The sequence below is a fragment of the Eucalyptus grandis genome, chromosome 9 (genome assembly GCF_016545825.1).
Source record: "Eucalyptus grandis isolate ANBG69807.140 chromosome 9, ASM1654582v1, whole genome shotgun sequence".
Lineage (NCBI taxonomy): Eukaryota > Viridiplantae > Streptophyta > Magnoliopsida > Myrtales > Myrtaceae > Eucalyptus > Eucalyptus grandis.
Genome location: NC_052620.1, coordinates 25,380,561 through 25,394,510, shown reverse-complemented (window position 1 = coordinate 25,394,510; position 13,950 = coordinate 25,380,561). Strand labels below are relative to the sequence as shown.

The following is a 13,950-nucleotide window of genomic DNA, read 5'->3' as shown; positions in this document are numbered from 1 at the left end:
GTTAGGCCCGTCCACAAGAAAGTATGTCCTGAATGGGTCAACAACCAGCCTTTTCAAAGGGGTTCAAAATATCAAACTCGCCTTCTTTACTAAGAAAGATGGCCAATCAACCGTTGAACATATTTGCAGCTTAATGTGGTGAAGTAGAAACTAACGAGTTCTTAGGAATTAGACTATTTCTTTTGTCTTTATCACAAATCACCTTTACATGGTACACTAACTTATCACCTAATTCGATGTATAAATAGACAGAGATGGAAAGACAATTCCATTATTAGTTTTATAGAATGATACGTTAGATAACCGTGATACGTTAGATAACCGTAGTAGATTTAGCTAAATTCTATCACCATAATAGTGAATTGGTTGATTGATTTATCTTTCGATTTAAAAAAAAAATAGAAATAGATGCCTTACTTCACTCTCGGAAGAAGAGTTGGTAGATTTAGCTTTCAATGGTTTGAAATTTAATTGGAGGGAAAAACTTCGAAGGGCAAACTTTAATTGATTTGTTCCAACTGACTATAACAGCGTACAATTATGAATACTTGTTGAAAAAAACAAAAATGCAACGTAAAGACTTTAAGCAAAGTGTAGCTTTCATTGAAAACTATGAATCTAAGACTATGAATCTAAAAGTGAATTAGACCAATAGGAGAACATTAAAGTTATTGTGGCTATAATGATGCCCGACAAGTCATATTGTTGTCCAACTTTAAAACCCCGTTAAGGTTATAAAAAAAAAAATCATGACTCCTAAAGATACTCGAATTTCACATTCGATGTTCATAGATTAGATGAGATTTTAGGCTTCATCTTAAAAGAAGGCCTAATAAAATTAACAGAGGTCCAAATTAGCTCAAATAAAGAATTTTGGTAAATAAGAATTTTGCAAGTGACATAATTCTTAGAGTCATAATATAGAGAACTGCATTGTCCTTAAGAAAAAGATTCTGGAGATTATTCGATAAGGAAAAATAAGGTTGGCCAATGATGAAATAAGAGTGAAAATGGAAATCGATGTCGATTGTTGGCCCTTGACCATTATAACAATACATTAAAAAGAATGATAACGGAGAATAATTTGGATGAGTTTTTTTGTGAAACAAAGATAAATTAAGGATGTTAACGCGTCCTATGAAGTGAACTTCAAATTTATAGGTAAATGTGTCGTGTTGAAATCAGTTTGAGGTTGTCACTTGTCAGGATTACTCCCTGGATGCGCAATTTGAGCGACGCGTGAAGATATTTCCCTTGGGTCAACGAAAAAGGAGAGGAAAATCAAAAAGTCTTCATCGCCATCGCTTTCTCCATTGTTTACAACGACCTGCTTCCTCTGTTTCAATCCTCGTATCGTACTTGCCATCATCACTCCCCAAAAATGGCTTCAGACAGCAAGGAGGTGGTCAAGGAGTTCCCGTTCTTCAAAGTCTACAAGGATGGCCGCTTGGAATTCCTCATGCCTCCCGTCGAGAAGATCCCTCCCTCCGATGACCCCGACACCGGCGTCCGGTCCAAGGACGTCGTCATCTCCTTGGACCCTCCCGTCTCCGCCCGGATCTTCCTGCCCCGCATCCCCGACCCGGCCCGGAAACTCCCCCTCCTCTTCTACACCCACGGCGGCGGGTTCTGCACGCAGTCCGCCTTCTCTCGCAAATACCACGACTTGGTCAGCACGGTCGCGGCCGAGGCCGGGGCGATCGCCGTCTCCGTCGAGTACGGGCTCTTCCCGTCTCGCCCCATACCGGCCTGCTACGACGACTCCTGGGCCGCGCTCCGGTGGGTGGCGGGCCACGCCGGCGGGGACGGGGCGGAGCCGTGGCTGAACGAGCACGCCGACTTCGGGCGGGTCTTCATGGGCGGCGAGAGCGCCGGGGGGAACATACCGCACACGCTGGCCGCCCGGGTCGGGTCGATCGGGCTGCCGCAGGGCGTGAAGGTGGTGGGGATCGTATTGGTGCACCCGTTTTTCGGCGGGACGGTCGACGACCAGATGTGGATGCACATGTGCCCGACGAACGGCGGGCTGTCGGATCCGAGGCTGAAGCCGGCGAGGGAGGACCTGGCGAGGCTGGGGTGCGAGAAGGTGCTGGTGTTCGTGGCGGAGAAGGATCACCTGAGGGAGGCTGGAATTGGGTACTACGAGGAGCTGAAGAAGAGTGGATGGAGAGGGAGCGCGGAGCTGGTGGAGAATGTCTGGGAAGAGCACTGCTTTCACCTGCGCGATCCCAAGCACGAGAAGGCCGTGGAGTTGAGGGACAAGATCGTCTCCTTCATCAAACACAACTGATTAATCTCAGCCATGAAATTCGAGTGATGTTTGATCCGCGGGATCAATTTACTCTCCCTGTTTAGGTTCTTTCTAATGGCTCGCGCGTGATGAATCTGGATGATTGGATATCTACCTATCTTTGTAAGTTTCTCTAATAATCTAATGGGTTGATATTCCTTTTGCAGCCTACACTTAGTATCCGTTTTCTAGTGTCCACGGTGAATACATTGTTTGGTACTTCATATTTAAAAGAAGTCATATCCATCGTGCAAACTGATATTAAAAAGTAATAAACGCTCATAAAGTGGCAACAACAATATATAAATGATTTGGCGGTATCGTGGGGGGAAAATGGATAAAATATGTTGTGGGGGAACATGAATCGTTAACCAAGCATCAATGCTATTGTAATTGGTTTGTATATAATGCTCATTTTGCTATTGTAAATCCCTAATCAAAGATGATCCCAAGTTGAGATGTGCCAGTAGTATATGGCCAAAACAACACAAATATGAGTTTCAGTTGAGTTCTCAAATTGTTTCTTGGGGTATCCAATCATTCTGTTTAGGCATCTATGGAACCACAGGTGAAATTGTAATCACCACCATTTTGCTTTCGGTTAAGTGAAGTCCACACAAAAGAACTGTAACGAACATGCAAAATCGGGTCTAACCACCACGGAAACAGGACGACCCTGACCCGATCATTATCGGGCCGGATACCCACCCACCACCCAGTCATTTTGCCCATTAGGCCGATCCGAATCTGAGCCCACCTTCGTCTCCCCCAAAACAGTCGCAGAAAGAACCGCACCAAACTCAATCCTGCTCCCCTGCTTCCGCCGCCTCAGCCGCCCGAAAATGGCGTACCTCTGTCGCCCCATCTCTCTCCTCCTCCTCCTCAGACAAAACCGCATCTCATTCCCTTCCCGCTTCAGTCCCCTCCCCAACTCTATCTCTAATCCACCTCGAAGAATCCGTTGCCGCAGCATCAGCAGCGGCGCCGTCGCCGGCGAAGTAGCCCACGAGTTCCGATTCTTCCGGGTGTACAGAGACGGCCGGGTGGAGAAATTCCACCAGACCCGCAAGATCCCTCCCTTCGACGACCCGGTCACCGGGGTCCGATCCAAGGACGTCGTCATTTCGCCCGAACCCCCCGTATCCGCCCGCATTTTCCTTCCCGAGATCCGCGACCCGAATTCCAAGCTCCCCGTGCTGCTCTACGTCCACGGCGGCGGGTTCTCCTTCGAATCCGCCTTCTCCCCCGACATCCACAACTACGTCAGCTCCATCGCCGCCAAGGCCGAGGCGATCGCCGTCTCGGTCGAGTACCGGCTGGCCCCGGAGCACCCGATCCCGGCTTGCTACGACGACTCCTGGGCCGCGCTCCGGTGGGTCGCGGCCCACGCGGGCGGGGCCGGGCCCGACGCGTGGCTCAACCGCCACGCCGACCTGGGCCGCCTCTTCGTCGCCGGGGACAGCGCCGGGGGAACATCGCGCACGAGTTGGCGGTCCGGGTCGGGGCGGGCGGGTTGCCCGGGGACGTCGGGCTGGCCGGGATGGTGCTGGTGCACCCGTACTTCGGCGGGACGGAGGACGACGCGATGTGGCTGTACATGTGCCCGGAGAACGGCGGGCTGGAGGACCGGAGGCTGAGGCCGGCGGCGGAGGATCTGGGCCGGGTCGGGTGCGAGAGGGTGCTGGTCTTCGTGGCGGAGAAGGACCACCTGAGACGGATCGGGGCGTGGTACGCGGAGGAGCTGCGGCGGAGCGAGTGGGGAGGGAAGAGCGTGGAGCTGGTGGAGAACTTCGGTGAAGAGCATTGTTTCCACATAAGTGATCTCAGGTACGAGAAAGCTGCTGAGTTGGTGGACAAATTTTCATCCTTCATCAAGCAAAGTTGATTAGTTCGTTCTCATTGGAAATGCTATATTTAGTTGGTTTGGTGCAATCATTGCTCAAACCTAAGTTATATTTAGATGGTTTGAATTTATTTATTTCTAAAAATTATCATTTATATCATTTGAAATAATAAATTAAAATATTTGATATTGAGATATTAAAATGAAAAATATTTAATTATTGATGATATTTTATATTTTAATTTGTTTGTAAATGATAAAAATATTTCTCATTTATTTATTTTTATAGGATATACAAGTGTTCATAAGTATAGTTTTTAGGAGAATATTTTTTAAATTATTCATTTACTTGAAATAAATTACCCTTACGTGAACTTGATTATAAAGCTAGATCAAAGCTTGCCGATAAACCTACCTTTATTAGAGTTTTGGGGCTCTCGAATTTAGTGATTTTGCCATTTAGATGCATAGAAAAAAGGAACGTTTTCATTATTTAGATTGCTTATAATAGGCGGTTAAAAATGATGGAGGAATAGACTCAATAATAGAAAATCGGTTTCACTTAAAAAACAAAGACAAGAAAGAAACATAGGTGTTTCATTCTTTTGAAAAGTCTTCCAAAGAGAAACGCAAGTGCAACTACAGGTCCTCCTCTCTCTGTCCCTGAAGATGACAGAAATGCTTTCGAATCAACTTCCTACAAAGGGACAACAAGAAGCATTTCGCCAGCAATTAGTATTCTATACATGAATGGCGATTTGTGCTCGGTTGCATTCGGGAGGTGTCCTTTTCGCTGCGAAGGTGAGTTTTTTGAGTCCAACCTAACGGATTTCCAAATCAAATCCCATTTCCATGAATTCGCATAAGAATCGCGACATTTTGTTTTCTTGCTCCGTCAAATATTAAGCATTGGTCCATGAAAACGGAATACAACTAGTTCGATTTAAGCCTGTCGGATCAAATCGTACGGAACTCAGACACTTAGAAACTTTGAATGGTACTACCAGCAAAACCTCCGAACCAGATTCTTGCGAAAAGCAGAAGCAGCCAAAGCCATGTGCAGCAGAATTAGGTCGACGAGGCACGGTGGAAGGTGGTGGTTTTCAGACCCAAGAACTGAAACTGTGGATCCCTCCAATGGCCTCATTGCCGAACGCATCAACTCGCCCGAGTCTAACAAGGAGAATGCTAGCAGGTGCGTTCACTAATTTGTTCCTAAATAACAATATCAGTTGGTAAACACCCTGCTACAAACATATTTCAATGCCATTTTCATTGGACCCACGGAATCGGGTCCATTTTGCTCATTCCTGATGTACATGGTTAATGGTTAAGATGGACATGGTTCAATGAATTCAACTCCAGATCCTGAACCAAAAAAATAAAAATAAAAATTGATGAAAATATATTCCGGTGTTCTCTTGTAGTGGAGGCTAAACTTATAGAAAGGCTATAAACATATTTCAATGTCATTTTTTTCCATGGAATCGGGTTGGATTATGTCCATGGAATGGACATGGTCCATTTCGCTCATTGATTATGTGACCGGCCCAACCCTGCCGGCCCTGGTCCGGTTCCCAAGGGGACTGGGTCGGTCCTGGTCTGGAATTCTAGGACCAACACCGTGCGGGGTTGGCCCTCTGGTCCCGAGTTTTGGGTCGGTCAACCCCTGACGTCACTCGTATATTATATTATATTATATTATTTATAATTATTTTATATATTCAAACCTAAGTAAAATGTCATGGTTTAATGGTTAAGATGGACATGAGGACCAAGGTTCAATGTATTCAAGTAAATCTGATCACGGCTACGTTCTCTTCCACAATTTGCCAAAAAAAAAAAAAAAAAAAACTGATCGAAAAAATCCATTCTGAATATATATTGGTATTTATAGTTTAGTTGCACTCTTATAGTGTAATTTGAATTTGAGGCTAAAAAACAAGACTTATAATAAGGCTAGGGTCGGTCTCGGTCCTAAAAAATTGAGATTTCAATGCCAATTTTCATTGGATCAAAATCCATTCCGGTGTTCTCTTATAGTGGAGGCTAGACTTATAATAAGGCTAGAAACAGATTTCAATGCCATTTTCATTGGATCCACGGAATTGGGTCCATTTCGCTCATTAATCATATACATGGTTAATGGTTAAAATGGACATGATTCAAGGAATTCAACCCCGATGATCTTGAACCAAAAAAAGAAAAGATGATGAAAATCCATTCTGGTGTTCTCCTATAGCGGAGGCTAGACTTATAATAAGGTTAGAAACATATTTCAATGCAATTTTCATTGGATCCACAGAATCGGGTCCATTTCACTCATTGATTATATACATGACATGGTTAATGGTTAAGATGGACACACATCAATGAATTCAATTCCAATGCCCCTAAAAAAAAAAAAATTGGTGACAATCCATTCCAATGTTCTCTTATAGTGGAGGCTAGACTTATAAAATTGGGTCATAGACCTCTTTTTAACCCATAATATGATGGTTTGAATTATCATATGGACTAGTTAAATTTAAAAAATATGTTTAAAATGGCAAAACCCAAAAAAATATAAATGTTAAATGGGTTTGTGTTTACCTCAACCCACATTTATGACTCTTTTTTCATCTTTTATTAGAAAATAATGGTCTCATTGGGGTATTCTAAGTTTAGAGAAGTCTTGGTGGACCCGCAAAATGGGCCTAACTTTATCCTTGTTAAAAATATTGAGAAATATCGAGACTATTTCTTTTTTCCCACCATTACTTTTTATTTTTATTAATATCATAAATTTCATCCATTAGTTATTGAATGGTTATTGGAATATATTTTTCCTTGATTGTATTCGGCATTGAAACTTTTATGTGATATTCTAATATTAATTCTTGTTATTGCAATCAATGATCATTATAAATCATCTTATTCAAAATCTAACTTCCATGTAATTAAAAATTCAATTCCTCCACGTTGCCAACTATATATATTGTGAATGAATACAAAAATTGAAAAATTTATGCTATGTTAAAAGCTAATTCTTTAGAATTTTATAGTCGAAATAGAGATTTTTATCTAATGAACATATACAAATGAAGAGCTTAGAGTGAGTTAACTAGATGAATATGGATTTTTATGGGTTAAATTAAATATGAAAATATTTTAGTAATATGAATTGAGAAAGGGTCGGATCGAATTAAATTTGTATTATATATAAATAGGTCAAAAATGGTTAAATAGATTTTGGATTTGGCCATTTTTGACTCTGACTCACTTGTTTGATAGTCACAAGGAGCCTTTTAGTTCTATCTCAAAATACTTTTCTTTGATGCAGAAAGCTAGCCAATTTCCTTTTTGTTTTTTTTGGTCCAAGAAAGCTTTTTTTTTTTTTTTTTTGGTCGGTAGTCAAAGAAAGCTAGTTCAACAGGTAAGTAATTTTCAAAATCCTGTTCTAGAAGACCATAGAAAACCGGAACGAGATCCTCCGACCGTCCGATCGCGTCTAAAATTCTTCACAACGTGCCTCCTCGATTATTTGGATGGCATGTCGTCCGTCCCGCATATCATACGCACTTACGTCATCCCCAAGAGGACTGGGCCCCATCCACGTGACCGATATTTTCAATCGGAGAATTTTCTCCTTCAATCGGCAACCACGCACGCTCACTCTCCAACAACGAGAACAGTCAGTCGTACCACCAAAAGCAAAAACAAAAGCACCACCATTCTCCATTCTCCATTCTCCATTCTCCCGCGCCCACGCCCTAAAAAAAAAAATCAATGGCTTCCGAGATTTCCCAGGACTTCTCCCCCTTCCTCCGCATCTACAAGGACGGCCGCATCGAGCGCCTCATCGGCACCGCCACCGTCCCCGCCTCCCTCGACGCCCCCACCGGCGTCGCCTCCAAGACGTCCCCTCTCCTCCCACCCCGCCTTCTCCGCCCGCCTCTACCTCCCCGCCACTGCCCCCGCCCCGGGAAGCTCCCCCTCCTCGTCTACTTCCACGGCGGCGGCTTCTGCGTCGAGACCGCCAGCTCCCCGACGTACCACAACTACCTGAACGCCGTCGCCTCCGAGGCCGGCGTCGTCGTCGTCTCCGTCGACTACCGCCGCGCCCCGAGGAGCCCCTCCCCGCCGCCTACGACGACTCCTGGGCCGCCCTCCAGTGGGTGGCCTCCCACGCCGCCGGGGACGGCCCCGACGAGTGGCTCAACGAGCGCGCCGACTTGAAGAGGGTGTTCCTCGCCGGCGACAGCGCGGGGGCCAACATAGCGCACCACATGGGGCTGAGGATCGGGCCCGACAGGCTGGACGGCCTGGCGGTGGCGGGGATCGTGCTGGTGCACCCCTTCTTCTGGGGGAGCGAGCCGGTGGGGACGGAGACGGCGGACGCCGGGAGGCAGGCGTGGACGGTCAAGTTCCTGGAGGTGTTGTGCCCGACGATCAGCGGGGCCGACGACCCGATCATCAACCCGGGTGCGGATCCGCGGCTCGGGGCCTTGGGGTGCGACAAGGTGCTGGTGTTCGTGGCGGAGAAGGACGGGCTGAGGAGCAGGGGTTGGTACTACGAGGAGGTGCTGAAGAAGAGCGGGTGGAGCGGCAGGTCGGAGGTGGTGGAGACGAAGGGCGAGGATCACGTGTTCCATCTGATGAATCCGAGCTGCGATAACGCCCTGGAATTGATGAAGAGATTGGTCAAGTTCTTGAACGAGTGAAAAACATGGCGTCGCCGGTTTGGTAAAACGATTGGTACGGTGGTTCGTCGCTTTTGTACGCCTTTTTATTTTGTCTTATGGACTCTGCTTATTTATGGTTTCGTCTTGGTAAATTACTGGACATGTTTAGCTTTGTCGAGGTGATAGATTCCGACGCTGCTGATGTGATGCGATGGTAACTTTCGAGTTCAATAAGATTGCTTGTCTTGTGCAAATTTTTGTCGGTCAGTCCTATGTTGTCCGCGGTAGAGGCGAACGCTGCCGTGGTGGTGGTGGTGGTCGCCACTATCAAGCAACCCGCGGTCGAAAAACTTTCTCGGGTCGAAGATCTGAGACCTGCGCAGGAGGTTTTTCGTCCAAAGGTAACCATCCGCGATGGTTGCTCTCCTCTGGTCACTGGTCACGTGGATCATAGCGGGGGAGGTTTCTTGCCCGAATTCAGTCGCGGTCATCCAGTCGCGATAGAGGCAACCACCACCACCACACCTCTAATCGCAGCCACCTCAGCGATCGATGTGGTCGCCGTGTGGTCGCAAGAGATTAACCTTTTCATTTTCTTTTGATTTAGTAAAAAAAAATTTCAATCCTATCTTAGATAGTCTATGCGCGTGATGAGACTCTACGCAATTCAAGGAACTTCTTATGACTCTATCCTAAAATCTCTCCTAACCCTGTAGAAAGACGAACATGCATTCTGTGCCCAAAAAAAAAAAAAAAAAAAAAAAAAAAGGTAATATGGTACATGCATTCTCTCTCCTCTCGGATGGAATGTACTTCCGGCTGCATGAACTTTTCCAATTTTTATATTAAAGGACGGAAAAGAAAGGTAATCTGGCTTTTCCACCGGGATACTTTTTGTGCACAGTATTCTTCTTCATGACTAATTGATCATGGTTGAAGTTTGAACATCTTTTCGTAACTTCCATTACTTTGTGAGAAAAAAGCAAGCCTGCGAAAAAGAAAAAAAAAAAAAAAAAGGAAGAGGAGGAAAGTATAAATTGGATATGAGATTTTTTTTTTTTAAACCATAATTTTAGAATGCTATATGTAACATTTGAAATTTATTCGCTGTGACTAGCTAAAGAGATATATTTTTCGCTAGAAATCCTTGAAATATTTATTGAATCAAAACACAAGTGGCAATTAATTGATAAGTATTTGAATATAATTGGTTGCTTTGATATTTACATAATCTTTTCTCAAGTTTTATTTTGATCAATGCGCAGGAGTTGACACATCAAGTATGTTTAATAAGTCAATTACGAGCTTTACAAAGATCCACACTATTTCATTGAGAGAGAAGTAATGTCTACAAGTAATGCATCTCAAGTCAATAACAAGCGATCGTATCAATAAGTCAAAATTAGTTCGACAAATGGAGGGCTCCCCGTTATTTTTGTTTTAAAGTTTAAGCAAAGTAATCACTCGAAACCCAAAGATCTCTTACTTTGTCGGCACAATTAAGTTCGACAAATGGGATAAAACTCTCTGTCGGTCCGACCAATTTTCTTTTTATTCAACCCCGCTTTCAAGCATTCGCCCTCTAAACGGGCGACACGTGGAATTTAGAGAAAGTCGTGCAATCGAATTTATGTTACTCATTACCCCTAACGATTGTTCATCAATCGGACGATGGCCATCCGCCCCACCGCCTTGATCCTCAAAAGCCCTGCAACATCGAGAGAGCGCCTTCTTTCCCCATAACCGAAAATAGGAAAAGCCCCCAGAGAGGGAGAGAGAGAGAGGGGGAGAGAGATGGCAGATCTCGTGATCAAGTACGAGAGAATTGCAACGGAGCCTGCTCCTCCCACGCCCTGCAAAAGTACGTCCAAGAGAGCCATGTCACTCGTCGCCTCCGAAGAACCGCCGGGGCCGCCTCCTTCGGCTCCCGCCGTCGCCACCGGCCCCCCTATCTCCGCTTCGCCGGAGGGACCGCCGCCGCCCGGTCGCGGCGACCGCCCCTCCTGCTGCCGGTGCGGCCAGCTCCCCTCCGCCGTCAAATCCAGGGGAAACTCGAACAAGAGGAAGCGATCATCAGGTTCAGAGGTAACTACGGAACTTTTGAACTTCCGAAAGGTCGTTCCGTTTTTCTCTCGCCTAGTAATAACGGTCTCGAGTAGATTTTGTTTTTCTTCCTCAAAAGGAAAGCAAATGCATATCTCTGATCCAGGAGAAAGTACTGTCTCCTTCCTTGAATCGCTCGGGATTAGATCTTTTTCTCGCCCGGAATTTACGGATTCTGACCTATCGTGGGGGAACCTTTGTCATGTTTCTCTTCATCCGCTTCAAAATACGAGGGGTGTATAGTTTCCATTAGCGATTTGGCAAACGCAATCTTGCCGAATAATTTTCGAAACTCCATTTCCGGTTTCTTTCCATCATCGTGATCGTAGGGCTCTGCTTCACTGGATCTTCTTGGCCAGCAAGTGCGATTCTATCTGTTTTCCCAACGGCTCACACCGTCTTAAAAATTTGTGAACGTACCGTTGCAGGCCGAGAATTTGAAAATTGAAAGCGAGGACAAGACGTGCGCCGACGGCAACCTCAGGTTTATATTCTCCATCGTTTCTTTTCTGTTCTTTTGCTTCCATCGGGATACGAATCTCTCTTGGGTACGCATGGCTGAAGCTGAAATCCTCTCTCGTTCTACACCTCGCAGCAGAGAAACTCCAGCGTCGCTGGATGCCCGCAGAAGACAACCGGAGACGCAACCTCCGCCGGCACCCGGCGCCGACGCGGCGAAGGTGAAGTCGACACGCGCGGCGGAGATCGAGGCCTATTTGTCCGCCGCGGAGAGGGAGCAGCAGAGGCGGTTCGCGGAGAGGTGAGTGTGCGCAGGATAAGCAGTGCGCAGTTTAGCTTTCGCTTGGAGGTTTCATTACTCGAAACGAACTTAACAAACCCGTTTATTCCTTCCCTTTTCTTTTCCTTTTCCCTTTCTTTTTTTGGGGTTTCTTCTTCCCCAATTCGGCAGGTACAATTACGACGTCGTCAACGACGCGCCGCTCGAAGGTCGTTACGAGTGGATCCCCCTCAACGTGGGTGCGGTGGAGGAGACGCTAAAGTGACTGGCGATGGTACGAAATTAGAGAACGGCGAAGGAAACTCGCCACGCGATCGCTTCCTCCCTACCCTGGTAAAGGATGTACAGTCTTTCTTTTCGTGCTTCATGGAAGATGTCCCAAGTTGTTTTTCGTTTCAGTACATAGATCGACACGTACCAAAACGAAACCAACGGATGATGCCTTTCGTTACTAACATCCACACGATACCGATGTTCTGGCTTCTTTGACACTGCGTCTTTTTTTCTGGAAATGTTATACTTCGGATTCGTCTCTTTCTGCAGTCTACTATCGCTGTTACTCGTATTTTCTTGCCTTTGCTCCGATGCGTGTTTACGTGCCTGCTCGATTCACCTTCATTTTTTTGGGTCTTGGGGAGTTACTTGATGGGTAGAATCGAAGCGAGCACAGATCGCTAGGTAGGGGAATTGGAATGGTGGTGGTCTGGCGTCCTCCCGGATCGGATCGCTTTGGATCTGATGGCCGGTTGGCAGGTTGTGGGGATTGGGGGATGGAATGTTGCTTCGGGGGAAGCACGTGGTGCTCGAGTTGGCCACCGTTTTGTTGATTTCCATGCCGGTTTTGGTGGAATTTAGGCGTTCCACTGGCCTTCAAGCGACACCTTCCCAATTCCCACGGTTCTTCTGTGACCGTCCTTTTGTGTCACTGAAATAGAGGTTAGATTATAAAAATGTGCGAAAATCAAGGGTAAGCGTGCGGATTTCTTGACTTTTCTTTTGACGTATTCGCGCTCGATATAAATATAAAATTTTGCAACGATACGTTAGGATATGAATTTGTGACTTGAATTTGGCTTGTGATAGTATGGGTTTGTGGTAAGTGATGGGAGAAAATTGATTTGCTATGTAATGGGGAATCTCATTCTCAATTTTTGAAAATTTCTCTTTGAACAGAATATTTCTTCTATGCATTTTCTCTTTTGGGGTAATTAAATTTTGTAGCGTGGAGATAGGAGGCCAAATTGGTCCTGACATAACTAAAAGTCGAAAAAGGCACACATTTTTTAAACTCGATATAGAGAGTAATGAAGTTAAAATCTGGGAGATCTATAACAGATGAAATAATCTTTGGCTAGAAAAACAACATATGAAGATAGTACCAACAACAGCAGCACCTAAGTTGGGAAAAGTTCATGCATATGCATAAAGATGGACATTCCAGGCTTCCAGCACATGTAGGTTGTATTCCTTTTTTTTTTTTTTTTTTTTTTTTTGGGTTATAATGGAGGTTCTATTCTTATTGTCTAGTAATATTTTGGAGGTATTCAATCCAGATGTAACAAAAACCCTCAAAGCCAAAGTTCCCTTCCACTTTGAGACCTTGCATAAGGGCCCAACTACTAAAACCTCCACTAGTTTTTCGTGCCCTAAATTCAATTTTGATGCACTATTTTAATATTTATCCAAACTCTAAATGTTTTTTCGTCATTATCCCGCTGCCCCGTGTTCTATTGGAAAAGCTGTCGATTGCTAAAGTGATGCTGCAATGGAATGACTATGGATGAACATGGATGTAATTCAAAGTGCATGAAATGATCTTCGGGATGAATAATTAGTTTAGGGGATCATAATTTTTTTTTTGGAGCAACAATGCTAGATGTTTCCATAGTAAGTTAAGTTTGATATTATCATCACGTCATCCCAAATTTCAATGATCACCTAGCTATATACTAATCATAAGGTGAAATCAAATTCAATATGATTTCAATAAGGTGAGAAACAATCTGAGTTAAGAAAAAAGAACGGAAATTGTTTTGAAGATTATAATGGAGTCAAGTGAGTCCATCAACATCAATAGCCTTTCAAAGTGTTCAAAATATGAGGTTTCCGTTCATTTAATTTGACACCACCGCGTGGGAAGTATTATCATTGACAACACTTGACTTGTCACAATTGGTTTGAGTGGATGGGAATGTCATGTGTCAAGAGCACTACTCTTTTTGTGAAAAAAAAAAACAATTCGACTTTTTACCTAAGTAGAGCCAAGCGGAAAATGCTATATTTTGCCCAAAATCAAACTGTTCCATAAGCC

At 44.8% G+C, this 13,950-nt stretch overlaps 3 protein-coding genes across 3 annotated transcripts; all 3 read left to right on the top strand.

Moving 5' to 3' along the window:
- Positions 1-1,303: 1,303 nt before the first annotated feature.
- Positions 1,304-2,427, top strand: LOC104418749 (2-hydroxyisoflavanone dehydratase). The gene has a single exon (XM_010030186.3). The coding sequence runs from the start codon at positions 1,382-1,384 to the stop codon at positions 2,288-2,290; it is 909 nt and encodes a 302-aa protein (XP_010028488.2). The 5' UTR covers positions 1,304-1,381; the 3' UTR covers positions 2,291-2,427.
- A 616-nt stretch (positions 2,428-3,043) lies between these two features.
- Positions 3,044-9,051, top strand: LOC104418747. Its single transcript, XM_010030183.3, is given in 3 exon segments — positions 3,044-3,754; positions 3,757-4,170; positions 7,629-9,051. Coding segments are annotated over 3 exon segments (2,244 nt in total). The 5' UTR covers positions 3,044-3,132; the 3' UTR covers positions 8,837-9,051.
- A 1,433-nt stretch (positions 9,052-10,484) lies between these two features.
- On the top strand, positions 10,485-12,174 carry LOC104418746 (cyclin-dependent kinase inhibitor 1). Its single transcript, XM_010030182.3, has 4 exons — positions 10,485-10,882; positions 11,329-11,384; positions 11,496-11,660; positions 11,811-12,174. Exons 1-4 carry the CDS (start codon positions 10,592-10,594, stop codon positions 11,902-11,904), a joined length of 606 nt encoding a protein of 201 aa, XP_010028484.2. The 5' UTR covers positions 10,485-10,591; the 3' UTR covers positions 11,905-12,174.
- Positions 12,175-13,950: the final 1,776 nt, after the last annotated feature.

Coding starts and splice junctions, on each gene's coding strand:
- LOC104418749 (XM_010030186.3), top strand. CDS start 1,382: ATGGCTTCAGACAGCAAGGAGGTGGTCAAGGAGTTCCCGTTCTTCAAA.
- LOC104418746 (XM_010030182.3), top strand. CDS start 10,592: ATGGCAGATCTCGTGATCAAGTACGAGAGAATTGCAACGGAGCCTGCT. Junction 10,883..11,328: donor AGCGATCATCAGGTTCAGAG/GTAACTACGGAA, acceptor GTACCGTTGCAG/GCCGAGAATTTGAAAATTGA. Junction 11,385..11,495: donor TGCGCCGACGGCAACCTCAG/GTTTATATTCTC, acceptor TACACCTCGCAG/CAGAGAAACTCCAGCGTCGC.